This window comes from Ammodytes marinus (genome assembly GCF_949987685.1).
Source record: "Ammodytes marinus genome assembly, chromosome: 22".
NCBI classification, from domain to species: domain Eukaryota; kingdom Metazoa; phylum Chordata; class Actinopteri; order Uranoscopiformes; family Ammodytidae; genus Ammodytes; species Ammodytes marinus.
In genome coordinates, this window is record NC_137226.1 from 11,413,337 (window position 1) to 11,433,098 (window position 19,762).

At 40.7% G+C, this 19,762-nt stretch overlaps 1 protein-coding gene across 1 annotated transcript in view; it reads right to left on the minus strand.

Moving 5' to 3' along the window:
- Positions 1-3,899: 3,899 nt before the first annotated feature.
- The window catches only part of grm8a (glutamate receptor, metabotropic 8a), a gene marked incomplete at both ends in the record, with an annotated part of 148,040 nt that continues 132,177 nt past the window's right edge, over positions 3,900-19,762 (minus strand). Inside the window, 3 exons of the mRNA XM_080050953.1 lie at positions 3,900-3,949; positions 5,742-5,844; positions 6,312-6,452. Of these exons, the coding sequence (XP_079907079.1) occupies positions 3,900-3,949; positions 5,742-5,844; positions 6,312-6,452 (294 nt within the window). The remainder of the gene's footprint in view (positions 3,950-5,741; positions 5,845-6,311; positions 6,453-19,762) is intronic.

A 19,762-nucleotide genomic window follows, 5' to 3' on the forward strand; every position in this document is an offset into this window, starting at 1 on the left:
TTCCAGGTGCAAGTGGGTTCAATTTGAATATTTAATTATTATTAATTGCTTAGAGGTAGCTATCATTATTCATTCGTATTTGTAAATACATACTTTAGATAGTCCTGTGAGTAATGGTATGGCATTAATCAACCTGTTTGTTTGCTGCACAGCGTGCTCTTATACCCTTGGTGAGTTTAGGCTCCGGGGATGTGCACTCGCCGAATTCACCTCAGCCTAAAATAGTAGGTTGACATTTTCCCTTACTTCTGGTCAATAATTGGATAAGATTATGTGCAAATCAAAGTGGGTGTTTATTTTTTTTAATGACACCATGATTATGAGTTTCTATACAGTATATATGACCTATAGTCAAAGTTGGCACATTAAGTATCACTACTTTGAAAGTTATAGTGTGTAACTATTTCATATAAATTAATGACAGTTACATTCAGAACATCGCCAAACAAGTTGACAAAGTTGATTAAGCCTATCAGATCCTCAAAACCCTCCGTATTTCTCAGTATTGCAGCATTTACAAACTGGTGTCACCCCGGAAAAATCCAAAGAAGATGCCAAGAAATGTTTCAATTGTTGATTCTATACTGCTAAGAAAAAACCCCGGACGTACAGCAGAAGGATAACAATCCATGAGTGATCACCGAAGGCTTACCTCATGTAGATTTGCCGTGTTGTTGTGATAACTCAGAATACCTGATTGGGGATAAGTTACGCACTGCAGCTTTAATGTGCGGTTACCTCCAAGAATGCCGCTATAATGTTGACCGCACAGGAAATAAGGTCAAATTGATCAGTTAAAAGATACAGATAAGACACAGAAATAGGGCGTAATGGTTGGCTTCGTAACACACCTTCCGCACCTGAGCTCTGTCACTTCTGTCAGGGCTGATTCACTGCTAATTAATCACGGCGAGTCCGTCTTGTTCACGGAGCAGCTGCATCACTCCGACTAAGTGACAACGAGGTCAAAGCAACCGCCATCTGCTTTCTTTCAGGAAACACTGGGATGACTCTCAGAGACGGATTAACATGTGGGATGACTAACAAAGTGTCAAAGGCACGCAACCCACGGATCCCCTCGACAGTCATCCATTCCGTTGCATTTGTTTCTACAGCTCGTCTAGCCTTTGTTTACATGAATCAATTGGCATGACAGACAGCTGAAGTTTACATCTGCTTTGGATGGGGGGGATTTCCAAGCATTCCCCCTGGTTGACTTCTGATGAGTGATGCGAGACACTGCTGGATGCATGCAGAGTCATGGTGAGAGCACACGCAAGGGCAGGAGACACTTGGCTAAATAATGATCTATTGATGCTACAGTAAAGAAACAACTGTTTCTGTGTTTACTTTAACTCAAGCAACTCAATTTGGCCAATTAACTCCAAATAAGGAAATGACAGATTGCAAAAGGTGCTAAACTAAGATGATGATCATGATCAAACGTTACAGCCGCTGCTCTTCTTTCATATAGGACAAAGATACAATTCTTGAATACAGCTCAAGTCTAAGGGTAAACTATGTCAATTCAAGTATTCAACATGGAACACACTGAAGCTTATATATAATTGACTGTCATCTGTCATGGTGTGAAGACGCCACTGTTGTTCTCTGGCATCATGTCTGTCTGTCAAAGTAAAGAGTTGGCTTATAAACCAGTTCAATGGGGCTTATGGTCATGGGACATGCGCTTCCAATCTTATCGGAGCATCTTCCAGTAAATAAGCAGGTAGGAGTTTAGTGTTTTGCTCAAGGACAACTGGGGTTTGGCTGTTCCTAAACACACACACACACAATGCAAGCGGCAATATATTGTAGCTGCAATTTTATGCTGATGGAACCTGAAGGCCCTTTCTTCTGGGTTTATATCTAGCGTTTTGTCTACACTTGAATTTTGTAATCAGGAGAGCATTTCATGGCATCAAGAAGAGACTTTAAAAAAATGGTCCAAACAACAACACCAAAAAGAACACAGAGTCCTAAGAAAATGTTCAGGAGAATTGTTCACCTTTTCATCTGACACACAGTCCTCTGCCAGTAAATGGTGTGATTTGTCCATTCACTTTGCCTTCAGCGTTATCGATTGTTCCCGTATGTCAAGAATGGATTCACTGATGCAGGGGACTGTTTCTTTCTTAGCTCGCGTGCGTTTCTACAGGTTGTACATGTAGTAGGATGTTGCATGTGTACGGCGAGGGGGTAATTCGGTCCACTTTGTATCTATCTGTTTCTCCTCACTGTCACTCTCTGGCCCCAGGCCTTATTTCTGGCAGATTTTCTTCCCATCAACATCTTGTCTTTTGGGAGATCTCCACACTGCAGAGATACTCTTCAGGAGGAGTGCAGAAAGGACATAAACAAAATGTAATATCATTTTATTTTTTATAAAACACCTTTTGCTAAGGTGTAACCTTCTGAGATATAATCCAGGGATTTGCTATACTATGGGATTCAGGACCTAATCAAATGTCCACCGTTCTGTGAGAGCAGTATGTGTACATGCGGTCCATTTGAAGAAATGTAACCGCAATTGTCCTAGATCACATTACAAAGCTATTCATTTGTAATGCTTTGCGGAGTTTGGGATTGATTTCAGTGCTATCAATATTATTGATAGTTGACATTTCTACAGAGCTAAATGGTATGCCCAAGCTTATGATGCTAACGTGCCAATGATCACCATTAGCAGGTTGACATTCACTAAATCAAAGTGAATTGGCTGCATAGTTGGAGAAACTCTGGGAAAAAAGACTTTCATAGTCACTGACTGATTTGTTGGAATTGTTGAGCACATGCCAAATAAAAAAACTTGTGTCCATGACTTAAAGAAATAAAAATACAAATGCAAATGTTTACAAAGTGATGGTGCTAAAGTGAATGTCAAAGGGGATCACCAAAGTTTGTATAATTATTTCAGAGATGGTAATCTATGTACCACGTGTCATGGCTTTGCATCCAAACATCGTCAAACCATTCTCTCAAAACCCCAAATCATCATTGCCATTGGATCACTAATCTATCTAAACATCATATAAGATGAGACCTGTGAACTGATAAGCAGGGGATCACCTTGCAAAACTACAGACGTACAAACGACCACCAATCTACACATTTGCAAAACATTCCTTTATTATAAATAAATCTCATTTTTTTGTATAAAAACTGGCATGCTTCAACCATGGCATTGTACAGGTTCACACCCAAGGCTACAACTCGGTTAGCCAAGACAGCAGGAGGAAACACACTCATCTCATTAAGCAACGGGCGACTCCATCAGACAACGGTGAGACAAGAATGAAAAAATCGTCACAACCACAAAAATACTTACAAGTAGAGAAGAACAACACACATGTTAGAGTCTCATAGATTTTGATCTCGTACATTTCTCTTCTTAAATATCTTTTTTTAAATGTAATCTGTTAAATCTCTTTCCTGGCCCCAACTTTGCCCCTTGATTTTTCAGATATAATGTCTACATGGTTTTCTGAGTTTTTTTCCTTTTTCATTTTCATGATTTTTTTTTTCTTTTTTTTTTGTAGGTTTTCATAATTACTCTGTCCACCACAGTGTCCTATGGTATGTCACTTTTTTCATGTTGTCTCTTTTATTTATTTTTTTAAACAGTTAAGTTCATGGCAGGACCAATGAGCTGTGAGCAGCGGGAAAGCAGGCACACTGACTGGCTGTTGATGTGGTCCCACTTCTCTGTGGTTTGATGCGGAACAATACAAAATGTCTCATGCTTTGATTCCATTGGGCGATTCCGACTGTCCGCCAGTTCTTCGGCCAATCGGCTAAGAACGACGGCTCCTTCTTTTGCTTGCCACTGCCCCGAGACACGCCCCCTCTCCCATCCAAACCCCTTTTCTTCTTCTTCTTCTTCTTCTTCTGTGGTCCCTTCAAATGGCATGATTGCTGTAGCTCACGTATGTCGTCTTAGTTGATGAAGCTGCGTGAATACGGAAAGGGTGGGAGATGGAAAGAAGAGGGGGCAAGAAAAAGTGAATGGGGATAAAGAAAATACATTTTATAAAAAAAAAAGATAGAGAAAGAGTGTAAAGGGAAAGAGAGAATGACAGAGAGGAGACAGCATGGAGAAATGGAAGGGGCAGGGGAAAGGAAACAGAAGAAAAGAGCAGTTGAGAGCAGATTTCGCTACAGATCGTCACGTAGCAGTGTCACATCCACAGTCCCACCTGAGCTGTAGGGGCTTTTTTGTCAAACACATTATGTCTCGTGTCCACTCAGGCATTCCATGGTAAATGTCAATGTTTTTTCCAGCAACTACAGGCCTTTAACTGTGCCATTGTTAGACTATGATGCTCTCACACAACCCTTTTTATTAATATTTTTTTGTCATTCACTTGTCTTTCGCCATCACACTGTTTAAGATAATGAAAAACATATTTGGAATATATATATACACATACATACATATTAATATACCATATACATTTACTGAATATATTTTTATATATTATATATATGTAGTGTGTGTGTGTGTATATATACATACAAGAAATGAGTGTGGGTGCATGCAAATGTTTTCCATTTATTCCAGATTTAAAACATCTCCAAAACCTTTTTATTTAATACTTTCTGAATAGCACTCTTAAGCAGAATGTCACCAATAGAAAAAGTAGACATTCTTAAAATTGCTTTAGGCTCGTCACCGTTGCATAAATAAGTTGTTGTTTGGACCATATGGAAGCTATTACTTTTTTGCAAAGTGAAGCATGTAGGGAGATGACTCAGCAGCTTAAGTATTGGACTAAATGAATAAAGTCCGGCCGCCTCCACCACAGTTAATAAAGTGCTGAAAGGAAAGCAAGGTTTTCCTTCACAGGTCTGAGACCCATTATACTCCAAGCAAAAGCATTCTCAGACTGTTAAGAAGCACATGCACAGCAAGGACAGGACAGAGTTGTGTCCATGCAATTCGACATTAAGACACGTGTACAAACACACACAGCTACAGTATATTGAGTTAAATACACACACACCAAAGGAAACAAAATCTACTTTGGAGACGTGTACAACAAAGTGCTTGGACCATGCATGCACAAGCGCGCGCACGCACACACACACACACACACACACACACACACACTCCTGTCATGTCATCTGTAGATTACTGACACAGGAGAACCAGCTCAATGTAAAATAGAGCTTTGAAGTGGAGATAACAGTGTAAGAAGTCTTAGAAAACGCACCATGATATAAAAAAAAAAAACATCACTACTGCAACTGCTTTGCCATGCAAAAGAGTCAGACGTGGAATTACATTTCAAATAGAAATGAAACATTTTCTTAATTCAATTCAAAACAAAAGCATTGTTCAAACTGCATATCTACATAATGACATGTGATTAGCGTGGACATATAAATCCACTACCCTACTTGCTGGGGGAGATCAGATAATCTATTTGACTAATATTTACTAACCCCATAAGAACAGCTGTCTGACTGCATTGCACTTAAACACACAGGTTTCCCATTGACTAGTATTTAACCTCTCTATACTGTTTGTGCATGTGTTTTATTGTGCATGGATGGATATTATATGTTTTTATGAATAATACAATTTGACATTGCTCAAACTGCTTAGTGAGATAGCACATGTATACTTCAGTGTTGAGCGCATTCTCCGCATGTGCAAAAAGTTTTGTTGGACTCGGTTTAGTTTTTATATGGTTTATTATATGTATAATTATAAAAAGATTTGGTGTTCTCTTACTCACTGTTGGTCTCCATGCTCTCACAGAGTTCAGTCTTCACCTCTCCGTTGGGCCGGTCTCCCTTCTGGCTCAGTTTCCCCGACATGGTGGCAGCTGTCACGATGGCCTGTATCATTATGCAGTCACATTCAGAAATACATTGTTCTGGTTTCCCCTTTTTGTCCAATTCAATTCCACATTAGATTGTATTCTTGATTTGTTTTCCCAATTTCGTTAGCATAAAAAAAAATCCCACTTAACATTAGTCTTATTATCAATCAAATCCAAGCAATTATAGAGGAGAATAGAGATTCTGGACAAAGCTTGCTGTCAAAATCAGTGAATATCTCCTCACGAAAAACATGGCGGTGGTATACAAACAAAGGGTACATAGGGGGCTCACCGTAAGCTAACAACATGCCAGTTTACAGAGCCTAGACTGTGTATTAACACCAGCTATTTTACAGCACACACAGTATATACAGAGATAGAGTAAAATTAATTGATTTTACAAAATAAATATATTTAAACAAGTTTTCTCCAGAATGGCTCCACCTTTCTCCAAACTTTATTGAGTTTGTATGTCCACCTCACCTTGAAGCTGCGTTTTCTTTTGGGCACGTTCTGCTCGGGGTGGACCAGGATGATGTAGACCTTGGGCATGTAGAGCATTCCCAGTGACACAGAGGCAGACAAGCTGAGAGAGATGGTCAGGGTGGTAGTTTGGATGTACATCTAGGAGGAGAGAGAGAGAGAGAGAGAGAGAGAGAGAGAGAGAGAGAGAGAGTCATTCATCACATTTCAAGTTGTCAGAGATAGTCTGTGTTACCATCCAACTACAAATATCTCTGATGAGGGGAACTAGGGGGAGGAGGACAGATGGGACGAGGGGAGAGACAAGACGTAAACGATGGTCTAACGAGCAAAATTTGCCTAAACACTTGTGTGCGGTGACAGCTACAGGGACACACCTTGTGTAATTGCCCATGTGCTTAAGAGCTTGTCTCTTTGTTTAAGAATGTGATTTTTTGGGGCAAGCTGAAACCCAAGACAGGTGTGGTTCATTGCATTATGTATGTTGATAGTGACAGAAATCTCACAATGTTGCTTTCAGAGTTGTTTTTTCCCCAGAGTGCATCGGTATATGCCTTCACAAGGCCCTATACAGCAATAGAATTTTTTTTTTCAGAGATTGAAATGCGGATAATATACGACAGCTTCCAACTCAGAAATCACTGCAGTCTAGTATTTTCCCATGTCACACAGACAGACAACCAGACGGATACTGTGCTCCACAGTGGACAATATGGCAGGCACCAGTGAAAGAGTCGTGTCGGTGTACTGAAGGACAGATAGGATGACACGTTGCTCTAGGCAGACAGTCCAAATATGTTATGAATGCCCCACTTAATTAGACTACTCCACTGCCGAGTAGGTTGGACGCCAGTTATAATGAAAAAGGAACAGTGTAGGCAGACAACTCACTGCAGTGGACTCAGCACTATAGTCCGCAGGTCCTTAGTGAGTTTCAGGGATCAGTTTGGCGGGAGGAGGACAGACCTGACACATCTGACAAGCTCTCAAGGCACGAGGCTTATCAGGCCAGCACTGTCTGAGTTTTATAAGAGGAGTGGACAGATAGAGGAAGGAAGGAGCAGATAGATGGATGGAAATATGGGAAATAATTCTAGAAAGGGGAGAGTAGAAGCCTGGAAGGAACAGTAATAGAGAGGCACGGATAGAGGGAAGGGAGGGAGGGAAGGAACATGAAACAAAAAGGGATTGTTTATGTGCTGGGGCAAGGAAACAGAAAAGTGGAGTGTAATTCAAGTTAGAAAGTTAGCGAGAAAATGGAAAAAGACAACAGTAGCCAACTACATTGTCAAAAAATGTGCACCAAGTTCCTGATGTGCTGATTATGGCATTGCTGGTAACTACTGCCAGGCAAGAAGGAGAAAGTACATCAAAGAGAAAAGTGAAGTTACACTGTTAACTCTGCACGGGCTTGACTGCACACCTGGGATAACCAAGTTCTGAAAAATCAATGCTGCGGCTTCAACACAGTTGACTTTATTCTCATTCATGAACAAGAAGAGTTTCTTTGTAGCAGTAAAAGCAATAATGTGTGAAAACACTGCTACACATTAGCCCTTTCATGCATAGTGGCCACTGCAGTGGAAAGCTATTTAAAAAGGAGTGGCTGGGTGAATCCAAGATGGCTCACTCTCCTTCTCACATGGAAGGCTGGTGCATATACAGGGTTTTTCCTGGCTCAGAATGGGCCTTTTTGGGGGTGAAAACCACGGAACTACTTTTTTGGGGTCGCGACTGAGACAGTAAAGGCGAAAAGTTTGTGAATTTTAAGAGCGGTGTGGGGTTGAGAAAGGGGAGTTTCAATGATCGTTTTATTTACGTATTTTCTTTTTTTTCACTTTGGGGGGTGCCAAAAATGTCTCTATGCAGGAAAAACCCTGATATATACAAATGGCACCAACATATTCATACATAAATACATCCATTAATACTAGAGGACTCAATTATACCAAAACCAAGAGACACTTAGTTGGTGATGATGGGACAAAGGTATCAGGCATTTTTTTAATTTGCTCATTTTATTCAGCATTCCTTTAGGACTAGAAAGGCCATAAACATGCCTCTAAAATATGTTTCATTTTGAGAGCACATTAGGCAATTGATTGGGGACATTCTTAAATTGACATCATGAAAACATATTTGGTTTGAAATATTCAGCAAAGATGCAATAAATATAATCAATTAATATGTCACCTTAGATTATGTGCTGACTGTGTCATGGTGGACACAGACATGGTCATAAAACGCCTATACTTAATGCGTTCACAGGCAAACCAAACCTAAGTCTTAACCCTCAAACAGGCTTTTAAAGAAGCCAAAATGTCACCAATTGGTCCAGATAACACTGTTCAAAGGGTTGCAAATTGGTCCCCACAAATATGGAGGAAGAAGAGAACTGAAAACCGCCTGAAGGTGTACGCTGATAAGATTGACAGTAGCCAAAGGGAAAGGGGAGTGAGCAGCCAATATACTGGAGGCACACACACACACACACACACACACACACACACACACAGTAGACGTGATGCATGGACTTAATATATACCTTGTCTAGACATAAATTATACAGACCAACCAGAATTAAGAAAAAAAATAAAATGTTTAAAAGCTAGTATTTCTCAGTTCCGTAGCCTCACAGAGATCTGCCTACGGCTGCTCTACATGCTCTGATACACACAGAACAAAGCAATAACACAAGATAGAAAGATCACCAATAAGGCGAGATGATGGCAAGAGAGCGATGCAAGAGAGAACAAATTGTTTCTCTTATATTGTCGTATTGCCTGCCAACAAATTGCACTATATTGAATGGTACGGATACAGGGATCATGGGGTAAGTGTATCAGAGAGGAACAGACCAAGACGCCGTTTGGCAGGAGAGAGATGGGAATAAAACTGAGATAGCGAAGAAAGAAAAAAACGATTGAAATTGTCGGTGAAGAACAAAGTGAAAACGGAATAACCTGCAGGAAATAACGGTTAAAATGAGAGGAAAAGAGAGGTTGCCCTTAAGCGGTGGACATGCGCTTATCGAAACAGCAGCAGGTCCGCTGATAGCCGCTTCCATTACATCTAGCCTTTGGTCTAAAGTAGTGGCTTGCAGCTGTTATTTACACAAAGACACACACACGGACAACGCTCTGACGACTTAAAAACTGTCCTCCACCACCTTGCTGTCCACAGCTGATAATGGCAAAACATTGTGTGCAACAGTCTATTAGCCCAAAAGTCACACTCAGGAAGTAGACGATTAGCTCCGGATGGCTGCCTACAATGTGTTTCCTTGAGGCTTAAAACATTTACAGACGAAGACACTGTGGACCATGATAGGAAGAGATTTAGAAATGGGGAACGGAGGGGTTAGAGTGATGGCGTATGTGCTTTGAACACCTGAAGAGAGAAAAGAAAGACAGGAAAGACAAAAACTTAAGCGTAGTGTTGCCTTACTTTTTGTCCTTAAGGTTAAAGAAAGTGACGTTTGAGCTAAATTGTTGTGTTGTGTGGTCGTCAGTGCAGGTTGACTTGGCAGTGGTGGGCTGATTGCACGGATGTGGTTTTATTGTCCACTCTAGGCTACTCATTTATAGTTTGTGTTCATGAAAAACTACTCATCTAAGGCTTTTCCTATGACTGGACACCAGATTATTTTACAATAAGTGCTTAAAGGGTAGGTCTGCTGTTGCCTAACACAGACCGTATCACAATGTTGACTATCATCACTTCTAGCCACCGAAAACATAAACTCACTGTCAATAGGCCAAAACAACCATGGTTGTTTACTTCATGAGAAGAACCAAAATGTCAGCCATACTTTGAACAGTTTGACATGAACGATCCTTGTCTACAGGAAAGACTATCGTCATACCGATGCATACCGACAGCCACAAGCTAATCGAAATGACATGTTCACAATCAAAATACAGCAAACGCTGGAGGCTACTGCAAAGCTAGCAGCTTAATGCTAACATGCTAACCAGCACTCAGAGCCAAATTAATACCATTGAAGACATTTCTTTCAGTTTCACCATTTGATTTCTACACGAGTAGCTTCCTATCCTCTGTCTTGTTATAAACGTGGCATTATTAGACTGCTGTGCATAAGATAAATTAGTGGATTATGAGCAAAAGGCTTTTGTGCAACATTCAGCATGCCTTGCTGTACTATGGACATCTTGTCGCTTAGAGCCTGGAAAAATGTCAGTGGCTATGGACCAATAAGAAATAGGGGTGGGCTTATCATAGACTATTGCAGATGGAAGTTCTTGGTTATTTATGTGGGGGAGGTGGGTTCACCCATCTTGACGTCAGGACGGGGGAAATTCTGAACAGAGTATATTGTGGAGGTTTCAGAAAGGGGGAGGGGGAGAAAAGGAGAGAGTTTTTTTTTGTTGATAGTTTGGCAGTCTCTAGACACACCGTGGACCCATATTTATGTTAAAAAACATTGAAAAAGTGCATTTTGCATAATATGGGACCTTTAAGATACCCCTAAATTCCAAATCACATACTTTTCTTTTCACTATACCTCATATTGTAGCTGTGCTTAAGAAAGCAAGTAGTTTGCACGCAGTATGCATGCAATTGGGGCTTTCTATTTCATCATAACAATGAACGGTGAACTTTAAACTACAACTGCACATACGATTGTGGGTCAGAATGACCAAAGGGCATGCTGGCTTTTCGAGACAGAGTTAGTCTGATGAACCTTGATGAGAGTGTGTTTCATTCAGTCCTTTACATTTCTTCGTCAAGTATTAAACTTGCATTCAGTCTTGTAGAAGTAGCACCATCGAGAAATCAGGACTTTGAGGCCTGAAGCAGGGAAAGGAGCGCCATCTGTTCCATTTTAATGCAAGCCACTAATACTGAATGGCGGTACAAGAACGTAATACCCGGGAGACAGGCAGCCCGATACTTAGGCGACCCATCAATGAGTTAAGTGTTGAAAAAGCAGTCTTCTCTTCACAGCAGATAGCTGAAGCATGACAGCAGACGTTGGCGCTATTCTCGGGTGGATTCGGCTGTACTATAAATGACAGTGCTAAAATGGAACTTTTCAGCTTATGAACACTCCATCTAAAGCAAATTAACTAAATGAGGCCCATCTTTTTCTATTGCAATTTCTACTCACTTATACACACGGAACTTAAGACCTAACACAAAATACTGTATGTTGAACAAATGTGGAACGGCACTGAGTTTTTTCTATGCAAATGTTTTCGGCTCCGGGATCTGCAGTCGCACAAGATGACAGTGGTGAAACAACGTTGCCCGCTTTTGAACCCAGGTTATAGGGAATTTTTCAGACAAACACATTTGATGCAGCCGGAATAGCTGCATATGCACGCACACACAAGCATGCCCTCATACATATATGCATAGGTTGTAAGAACAGAAACATACAAATAAATACAAATCCGGGCTTCTCACGCATTATGGACCGAGGCATTGTAAGTCATTACACTGATTCTCTGATTATTGCAACAACTTTCACACGCACTACAGAGAGAGAGAGAATGGGGTTGAAATCACAAGAGCTCCAGCCAGCCCAGCAGCATGGACAACATGGCCAACAGCAGAGAAAGGCGATAGAAGTAGAATTCAATATGAGATATGAGAGAGAGAGAGAGAGAGAGAGAGAGAGAGAGAGAGAGAGAGAGAGAGGCAGATGATGTGAATATGTTAGACGCTGTGGGTAAGCGGGAGAGAGAATAAACAAGGAACAAGAAAAGAAATGTTTGGCCTCATCAGTTGACAGGAACTGGAAGTCGAGACAGAGAGAAAGACACAATGATGACAAAAGCAGTGCAGAAAGACTGACTGAACTGAGGAACAAAGTCCTGCATGACTGATGAGGAACATTTTCCCACAGTACACACACACACACAACACATGTAAACTCAACATTCTAAATCAACACAGCAACCAGGGTTGTGTTGTGTGTTGCCAAGTGGCTGAGTAGTTGCCAGTTGCCACCGAGTGTGTCATTTGTGAAGTATTGGAAGCCTAACCAACAATATAATCATGTAATTTTTTTAAATTGGAGGTTAAATCTCAATAGAAAATCCCTGAAGCCTTTAGTTTAGAACATGTCTTTCAGCTAAATGTCTTATACTACAGAGAAAGCGGTGAAAATCCGATATGAATTGGGATGAATTGGACAAAAGTGGCTACAACACTTTTGCACCGAATACAGTATAGCTGTGCGTTTACATGCGGTTGAACTCGTGTTCAACTCTCTGCTGGGGCAGTGTGACTAAAATCTCTCAGCAGACACCAGTCCACCATCCCAACTCTCATCTGAAATAATTGACGACCGGTTGCTTCGCTTCATGTCCCGAGTCGCCGAACGTTCAGAGAGAGAAAAAGAAAAATTGGGATTAGGAAAACTGTACTGTTGAGAAAGCATTGTGCGTGAAATCATTCATCCCCTAAACGACTAGCATTGCTCCATCTCTCCATCTTTTCCTCGTCCTCCCCTCACCCCTGCTGCCCACACCATCTCTGAGTGGTCTGCACTCAAAATACCTTGTATGTCTCTCTGAAATGTTTCCCTCTGTCTTCTTCACCTTGCCTATTTCATATCCTGCTCTATATCTACCTCTTAGGTCTTTGTAAACTCCTTCAGATCGTATCTCTGTGCTTTCTAACTTCCTTCATCTATCTACTATCTCCCTATCATTTGTTTTTTTACCCCCTCTCCTTCTTCGCTGCATCATTCTGTCCATTGATAATGAGTTTAGATGTCCTTGATAAACTTAGCCTAACCAAGGACCCCCTGAGGCTCGTAAACCAACTTCACATGGCCGTGTCAAAACCTCCTGGGTGTTTGTCTCTCTGTGTGTATAATTGACGCCTCCTGTTTCTGTCCACCCGCACCATGGGACCACTCATCATTTTAATCACCTGAGCAACGGGAGGGTGAGGAGCTTCTGTTTTGATTTATTAAAAATAAAATGGGAGCATGACCAAACCAGTTTTTTTTTACCACTTATGACTATGAAGGATTACGAGCCCACTTTCTTTGTCGTTGATTTCTTTCCATGTCTGTAATTGGTTGAAAGTGTTTTAAAAGGAAAATGCAACAGGCCTATATATGACAGTGACAAATACATTTTCATTGTCCAATATATTTAAACAGAAATAGTCTAGATCCTGTATGTGTCATTTGATATATGTATATACTTTCTTTTGGATTCATAATAATCTATTTATTGTGTAGGCTATATACGTTGGAAAAAACTATGTAAATTTAGACTTTACACTAAAACCCTGGCGAAGAAAACATCAAAAAAGTAGTAGTTTGCTCCCATTTGTACAAATGTATTAGCAATTAGCAAAGTTGTTAGTTTGGGAGATCTAAATTCTCCCTTCAAATCGAACTCTTTAGGCAACCTAAAATTGCTGGACAACCTTGGGAACAAATACCAGTAAAGAGACAATAGAAAGAAGCGTGAAGAGACATTCTGTCGGCTACTAGCTAGCAGCATGTTCCCAGTTGATATAGTGTTAGCTAGGCGTATGTCTTCAAAGTTGTGTTTGATCATATCCTCAGAGCAGATCAGACAGAAGGCTTGCAATGTACCAGGCATATAATATAGTATTTTAATCTACAGAGCCACACTCCATGCTAATTCAAGTTGAGAACCCATCAACCGTGGCAGTTCAGAAATGTATGATTTAGGAGGAGTAGGTGTTTTTACATTTTATGCATCATAAATGTTACTTTTGTAGCTGTTTTATGTGTCTCTCTCTAATGTATATTTTTTTTATTAAGGAGCTCGCTAAATCCCCAAGATGCCCTTGTCTACACACCCATCACACACAGTATATTCAACATACTGCTGTAACTCTGAAACATGACTCTTTGCCGTGCTACTTTGTGTCAGTGTGGCTTAATTGGGCCCAAGTGTGGTCACTGTTGTCCTCAGGTACCCCATTATCTTCCACAAAACAGTACTTAGAGACAGTTTTTTCGCCAGGCAATCCATACAAGTCTAAGGTGTGTGTGTGTGTGTGTGTGTCATTAAAGGAGTGCATTTCTTGTTCTTACATCTGTGTTTGCTGTGCCACAGCTTGTAAGCGTTGCTACTAGCAACTTGCAGATGTGCATGAGCTCCAGACAGTTTTGACAATTCAAATTGAATTTTGTGTAATGGTTTCTGTTGTGTATTGCTTGGTGTGACACACACACACACACACACACACACACACACACACACACACACACACACACACACACACACACACACACACACACACACACACACACACACACACACACACACACACACACACACACACACACACACACACACACACACACACACACACACACACACACACACACACACACACACACACACACACACACACTCTCTAGTTGACATGAGTGTGGCTTACACTGTGCACAGCTCCAGCCAATTAAAATACCCAGCAAGGACTTTCACGGCACGTCATCAGTCAGCAGACTGCTGTCCAAGTCGCAAGAGAGAAAAAGATATGTCACACCTTGAGCGTGATAAACGGGATTAACTGTATGTCTGCTCTTAATTATTTATTTATTTATTATTATTCTTCCGGACAATTACACACAATACACAATTTTCTCTTTGCATATTCATACATATTACTTTGTGTTATCGTCCGAAGGGTGGCAGGAGAAGCCAAAGGCTTATCAGGTCCCGCCCCCACTGCCATAAGATTCAGATGCACAGCTACTGATACAGTTAAAAACATTTTTTTTTAAGAAGATGCATAATAAATACACAGACAATTTTATGTCTCCTTATTCATTGCCAGTGTACAACAGACATGCTTTCCATTTTCCTCTCTGCCTGTGACAATGCAGATAGTGATATGGCCTTGTCCATTTCTTCTCTAGTAGTCTAAACACATCTGCAAAAGTATTCAAAACAGTCAGTTTGTCTGCTGACCTCGGCTGCAGACAGACTGAGGTCTTTTTTAAAGTAAATCAATGTTTGTATCCCCACAGATAAATATCTTCTTTTGATTTGCCTTTGAAAGTAATTCTCCCATGTATTCTATAAAGTCTTCCATTTTTGAATCGGGTGTTCTGTACACACAGCTGATAATTAACATTTATCTTTCATTTGAATTTCAATAGTCACACATTCCATTGGGTTATCAATTGCAGAGCACATTGTATTTACGATTTCAAACCTTATATTTTGACACAAACCAGTTTAAATCCCTTTAGTTCAAAGTCCATGCTTTTGCCTTCTTTAATCCATGTTTCTGACACTGCAATGATGTTGAACTGGTTGGAGAATTTCTGTAGATATTCCTTAATTTGTGAAAAGTTTGTGTAGAGACTTCTGCTATTAAAAATGAAAGATGGACAATTTCCCATCTTATGCCATCGATGTTACATTGGTCTGTTTCTGCTGCTGACTTCACTGCCTTTGTGTTGGGACTATATTGTATTTCTTCACTTCTTCCAATTATGTCTTTGTTGAGAACAGTCCACAAACTCCTTTAATTGAACCTTGTTCAAGCTATAGGCACTATCTTTGTTATGTTGTAATAGTTTTGTGAAGTTGTAATATAGGGTCAAATACAATGTGGACTTTAAGCGTGCTCTGCAGTAAAGCAGACAGCTGCCTTACAAGTGAGGTTGGCTTATATATTGATTACATTTGCATAGTAATGTATGATGGAAAATGTTGTATTTGCCAAAAAAGCGCAAACTAACGGCGACAGAAAAAGCTATCTTCTCAGGCGTAATAATGGCCTTCACTCTACAAGTGTTACTGATGCCCATCTGTTCACTGTAATTCAAATCATAGTTCTAACACACACACACAGCTGCTACTCTCACACCCAAAAAACATTACTATACTTACAAATTTAAAAAAAAGTTACCACCAACTTGCATATGCACAGCAAAACTAAATGTACGTACACACACACAGAGTCCTGCCATGTGGAGGCCCCGACTGAATAGGCAATTCAGACTTCATAGCACTACCCCACAACACTTTGCTGACCAGACGTTTAATTCCCCTATTCAGACCTGAACGCTTCCAGAATCTTTCAGTCTGTCAGAGGTAAAGCAACGATTTCCTCCCCATTGCCAGCATGTGGATGCCACTTTATTGCAGCTGCACAGCAATAGCTTGAAACGGGCAACACACTTTCTTCTCTGGGGAACAGCAGTATCAGCACTAAGGCACTAATTAAATTGGGGCATCTACGATGACCTAATTAATCAATTTTGGGATGTTTTTTTAATTTGGCCTAAATCATCGTCCTTTAATTCAAGGTTAATTAACACAGCAACATTTCCTCAAGACGCTGTGCACTTGCTTCGCATACTTCACAGTTCAGAATTCAAAAAGTGTAGGCTACATCTTGACAAGTAAATAGGCACCACAAGGGCCTCCATCACGCAACCAATTAATCAGCTGTAGGGCCTGTTCCGAAAGCTTTATATTATCTATTCATGATTTATTTTCCCGTCCCTCCTCTCAGCTTGACATGTGCGAATGGATGAAGAAATGACAGTTATACCGCGGATGTGGTAAAATAAACAGAATAAACAACCGGATGTATGATGATGTCTGCCATGTCAGTGTTTTTTTTAACAGGGGTGTAATGGGGACAGAGATGACGGTTGCATCGAGCCTTGAAAGAGAATTTTGTGCAGAAGTTGAGATTTATACAGTTCTTTGCCAGCTTGTATTCCTCGCTTGAGAGAAGAGTTCCCGCGAGCGCGTGGGTGTCTGCATGTACTGTAAGTGCACTTAAATGAATGCGTTTGGGAGCATTGAGTGTGCTTATGTGTTTGCATACATGACGTGTTAAGTGTGTGTGTGTGTGACTGCAAGCGTCTGTGTGTGTGTGTGTGTGAGCTCCCCCCATGGGTGCCACCCCCATCCTTCAACATCTCACTGTTTTGATGTCAGTATCTGACACTTGCTGTTTGTCTCCAAACAACCAAATCCCACCAGACCCCTTGGAAAAGATTGCAAAACCTATTCCTTGCAAAAATGAAATGATGTATTTTTCCCCTAACCCCCCACACACAGCCTGCTGACAATAATCACCCCAAGGAATGGTACATTCTGAAGACAAAATGACGTTTAGTTTCAGTGGAGGGAAGAAAACATTAAGCAGATGTGTTACTTTGATCCATGTGTGTTGCTACTGTAGCAGCTAAAAAAATCTAAATTTGCTTCCTAAAAACTTAACCAAAAGAAAGTATTTGATACCATAAAATAGCATGAGGGTTTTGCACACAAATGGTGCAGGAATTTTGTAAATTTGCATCCACAAGTCAGCACTCACGCAGTTCCTTCTACAGTACATCATGTCTTGTCACTAACCTTGTGGCTCAGAATTACTCACTGAATAAAATAAGACATCTTAATGCTCACACATACAGACTGTCTCCACTTTTCCCGCAAGCGCCCCATACCTGCTCCATGTTTCCATTTAAATTATTGTACTTATATTGTACATGGGGTATTTTTGCATTCTAATTTAGGCACTATTGAATGGTGAATGGTAAATGGACTAGACTTATATAGCGCTTGTTAGTCGATTCTCTCAGCCCCAAAGTGCTTTACATTTCTTTCCACATTCACACACACACACACACACACACACACACACACACACACACACACACACCGATGGCAGTAACTGGGGAGCATTTTGGGGTTCAGTGTCTTGCAGCGACACTTCGACATGTGGCGGGGAATCAGACCACCAACCCTGCAACCCAGTGGACGACCGTCCTACCCACTTCAACACTATACCATGTAATAACATGCTTTGTATAATGCAAAAGGAATAAATCACTGTAATGCAAAGGCAACCAATCTCGACCTTTTGTTCGACAGTTTGCAATTTTGTCCAATTTCCACACTTTTCAGCCAGAAAATTGTTCAAATGAAACTACATTTTTTTCTTCAAATGAGCACACATTTTCTGCTTTGGGAGTGTGACTCTGATATGACCTGATATGTTTAAGTCAGGGTAATTCTGCCTCTTGGGGATGCATAAATCATTGCTGAAAATATGAACAAAAACCTACTGACATTTTTATTCAACTATTAGGACAAATTTGGACATCTCACTGTTTACATTTGAGGCTAGGATTTCATGTTGGTGCCAAATGCACTGCATGATGCATTACGCTGACTTTGTTGCATCGTGGTGAATGTAGACAATGTTTAGGCAAATGCTGTGTTCAGGTATAGATTTGTATAGAGTCTGAATGGAGATGCAGCTGAATCACCTACAGGCCAGTATGCAAAATGCAGTAATGGTATTAATAATTTGCGTGCTACATATAAAAAAAAAAACCTGCAATGCGATCTTCCCAACTATTCACACATTCGTCCATCTTTGTTTATCTTTGTCATTTTACTCCTCCTTATATATTATCTACATTTTAACACACTTAAAGTAAAAAAATAAGCTTTATTGGCATGGCTGTTGTAAAAATCAGTATTGCCAAAGCATTGGATATGTATTACGAATTATAACACATGAGAACAATCAGACCACCCCCCCCCCCCCCCATCCCCTATATGTATGCACATAGCCTACACACATTACAAATGATAGGGCATATTACTGTATATGATAAAAAAATTATTTGAACAGTAAGAATGATAAAAGTAGTAGGCTAAGTATATACTCTACATTTCTCTCTATTATCAGTTAGCATTTGGTGGCTCTGTACATGTATATCCTCCACCCTCCTTTGGCTCTCTGTCTGCAGCAGTTGTTGATGTAACACATACTCTGCACTCCCACTCTCGGATTCATTCTTGTTTGCTGCGTTTTTGCCTCGTACTTTCACTCTTGCCCCCCAAACCACAACTGCCTTCCCGCCTTTCATCTTCCATCCCTCTTTTTCTACATTGCTGTTCTCCCCCTTTCAACCCCCATGCCGCTCAGTGAGTCACTTCTACTCTGCCTCTCTCTCCTCCTGTGTCTCTCCCAACCTCCTCAGATTACTGCAGATTGATTACTAACGGTTACTCCCGGTAAAGATCTGGGCGGTCACCGTTTCCCCACCGGACCACAGTCACAGCCATAAATCTGTCTGAGAATGGTGAGCCGCGACAGTGTGTGTGTGTGTGTGTGTGTGTGTGTGTGTTTGTGAGTGTGTGATGCGAGCTGCAGAAATGGGTTTGTGAGGACAGGTATAAAGATTGTGCGTGTTCTTCATATACTCCCGAGGACCAAATGCAATCACAGGGAGAGGGGGGAAAAACGAAAATAAAATAAATATCTATATGATGAATATTACTCAAAGTGAGGCCATTTGCTATTCTTCACCTCTCAAAGGGGCTATTTATGCGGTAACGAAAGTTGGGACTTGCTTTGGTCTAAGATTAAACAGTAGTGTGTGTGTGTGTGTGTGTGTGTGTGTGTGTGTGTGTGTGTGTGTGTGTGTGTGTGTGTGTGTGTGT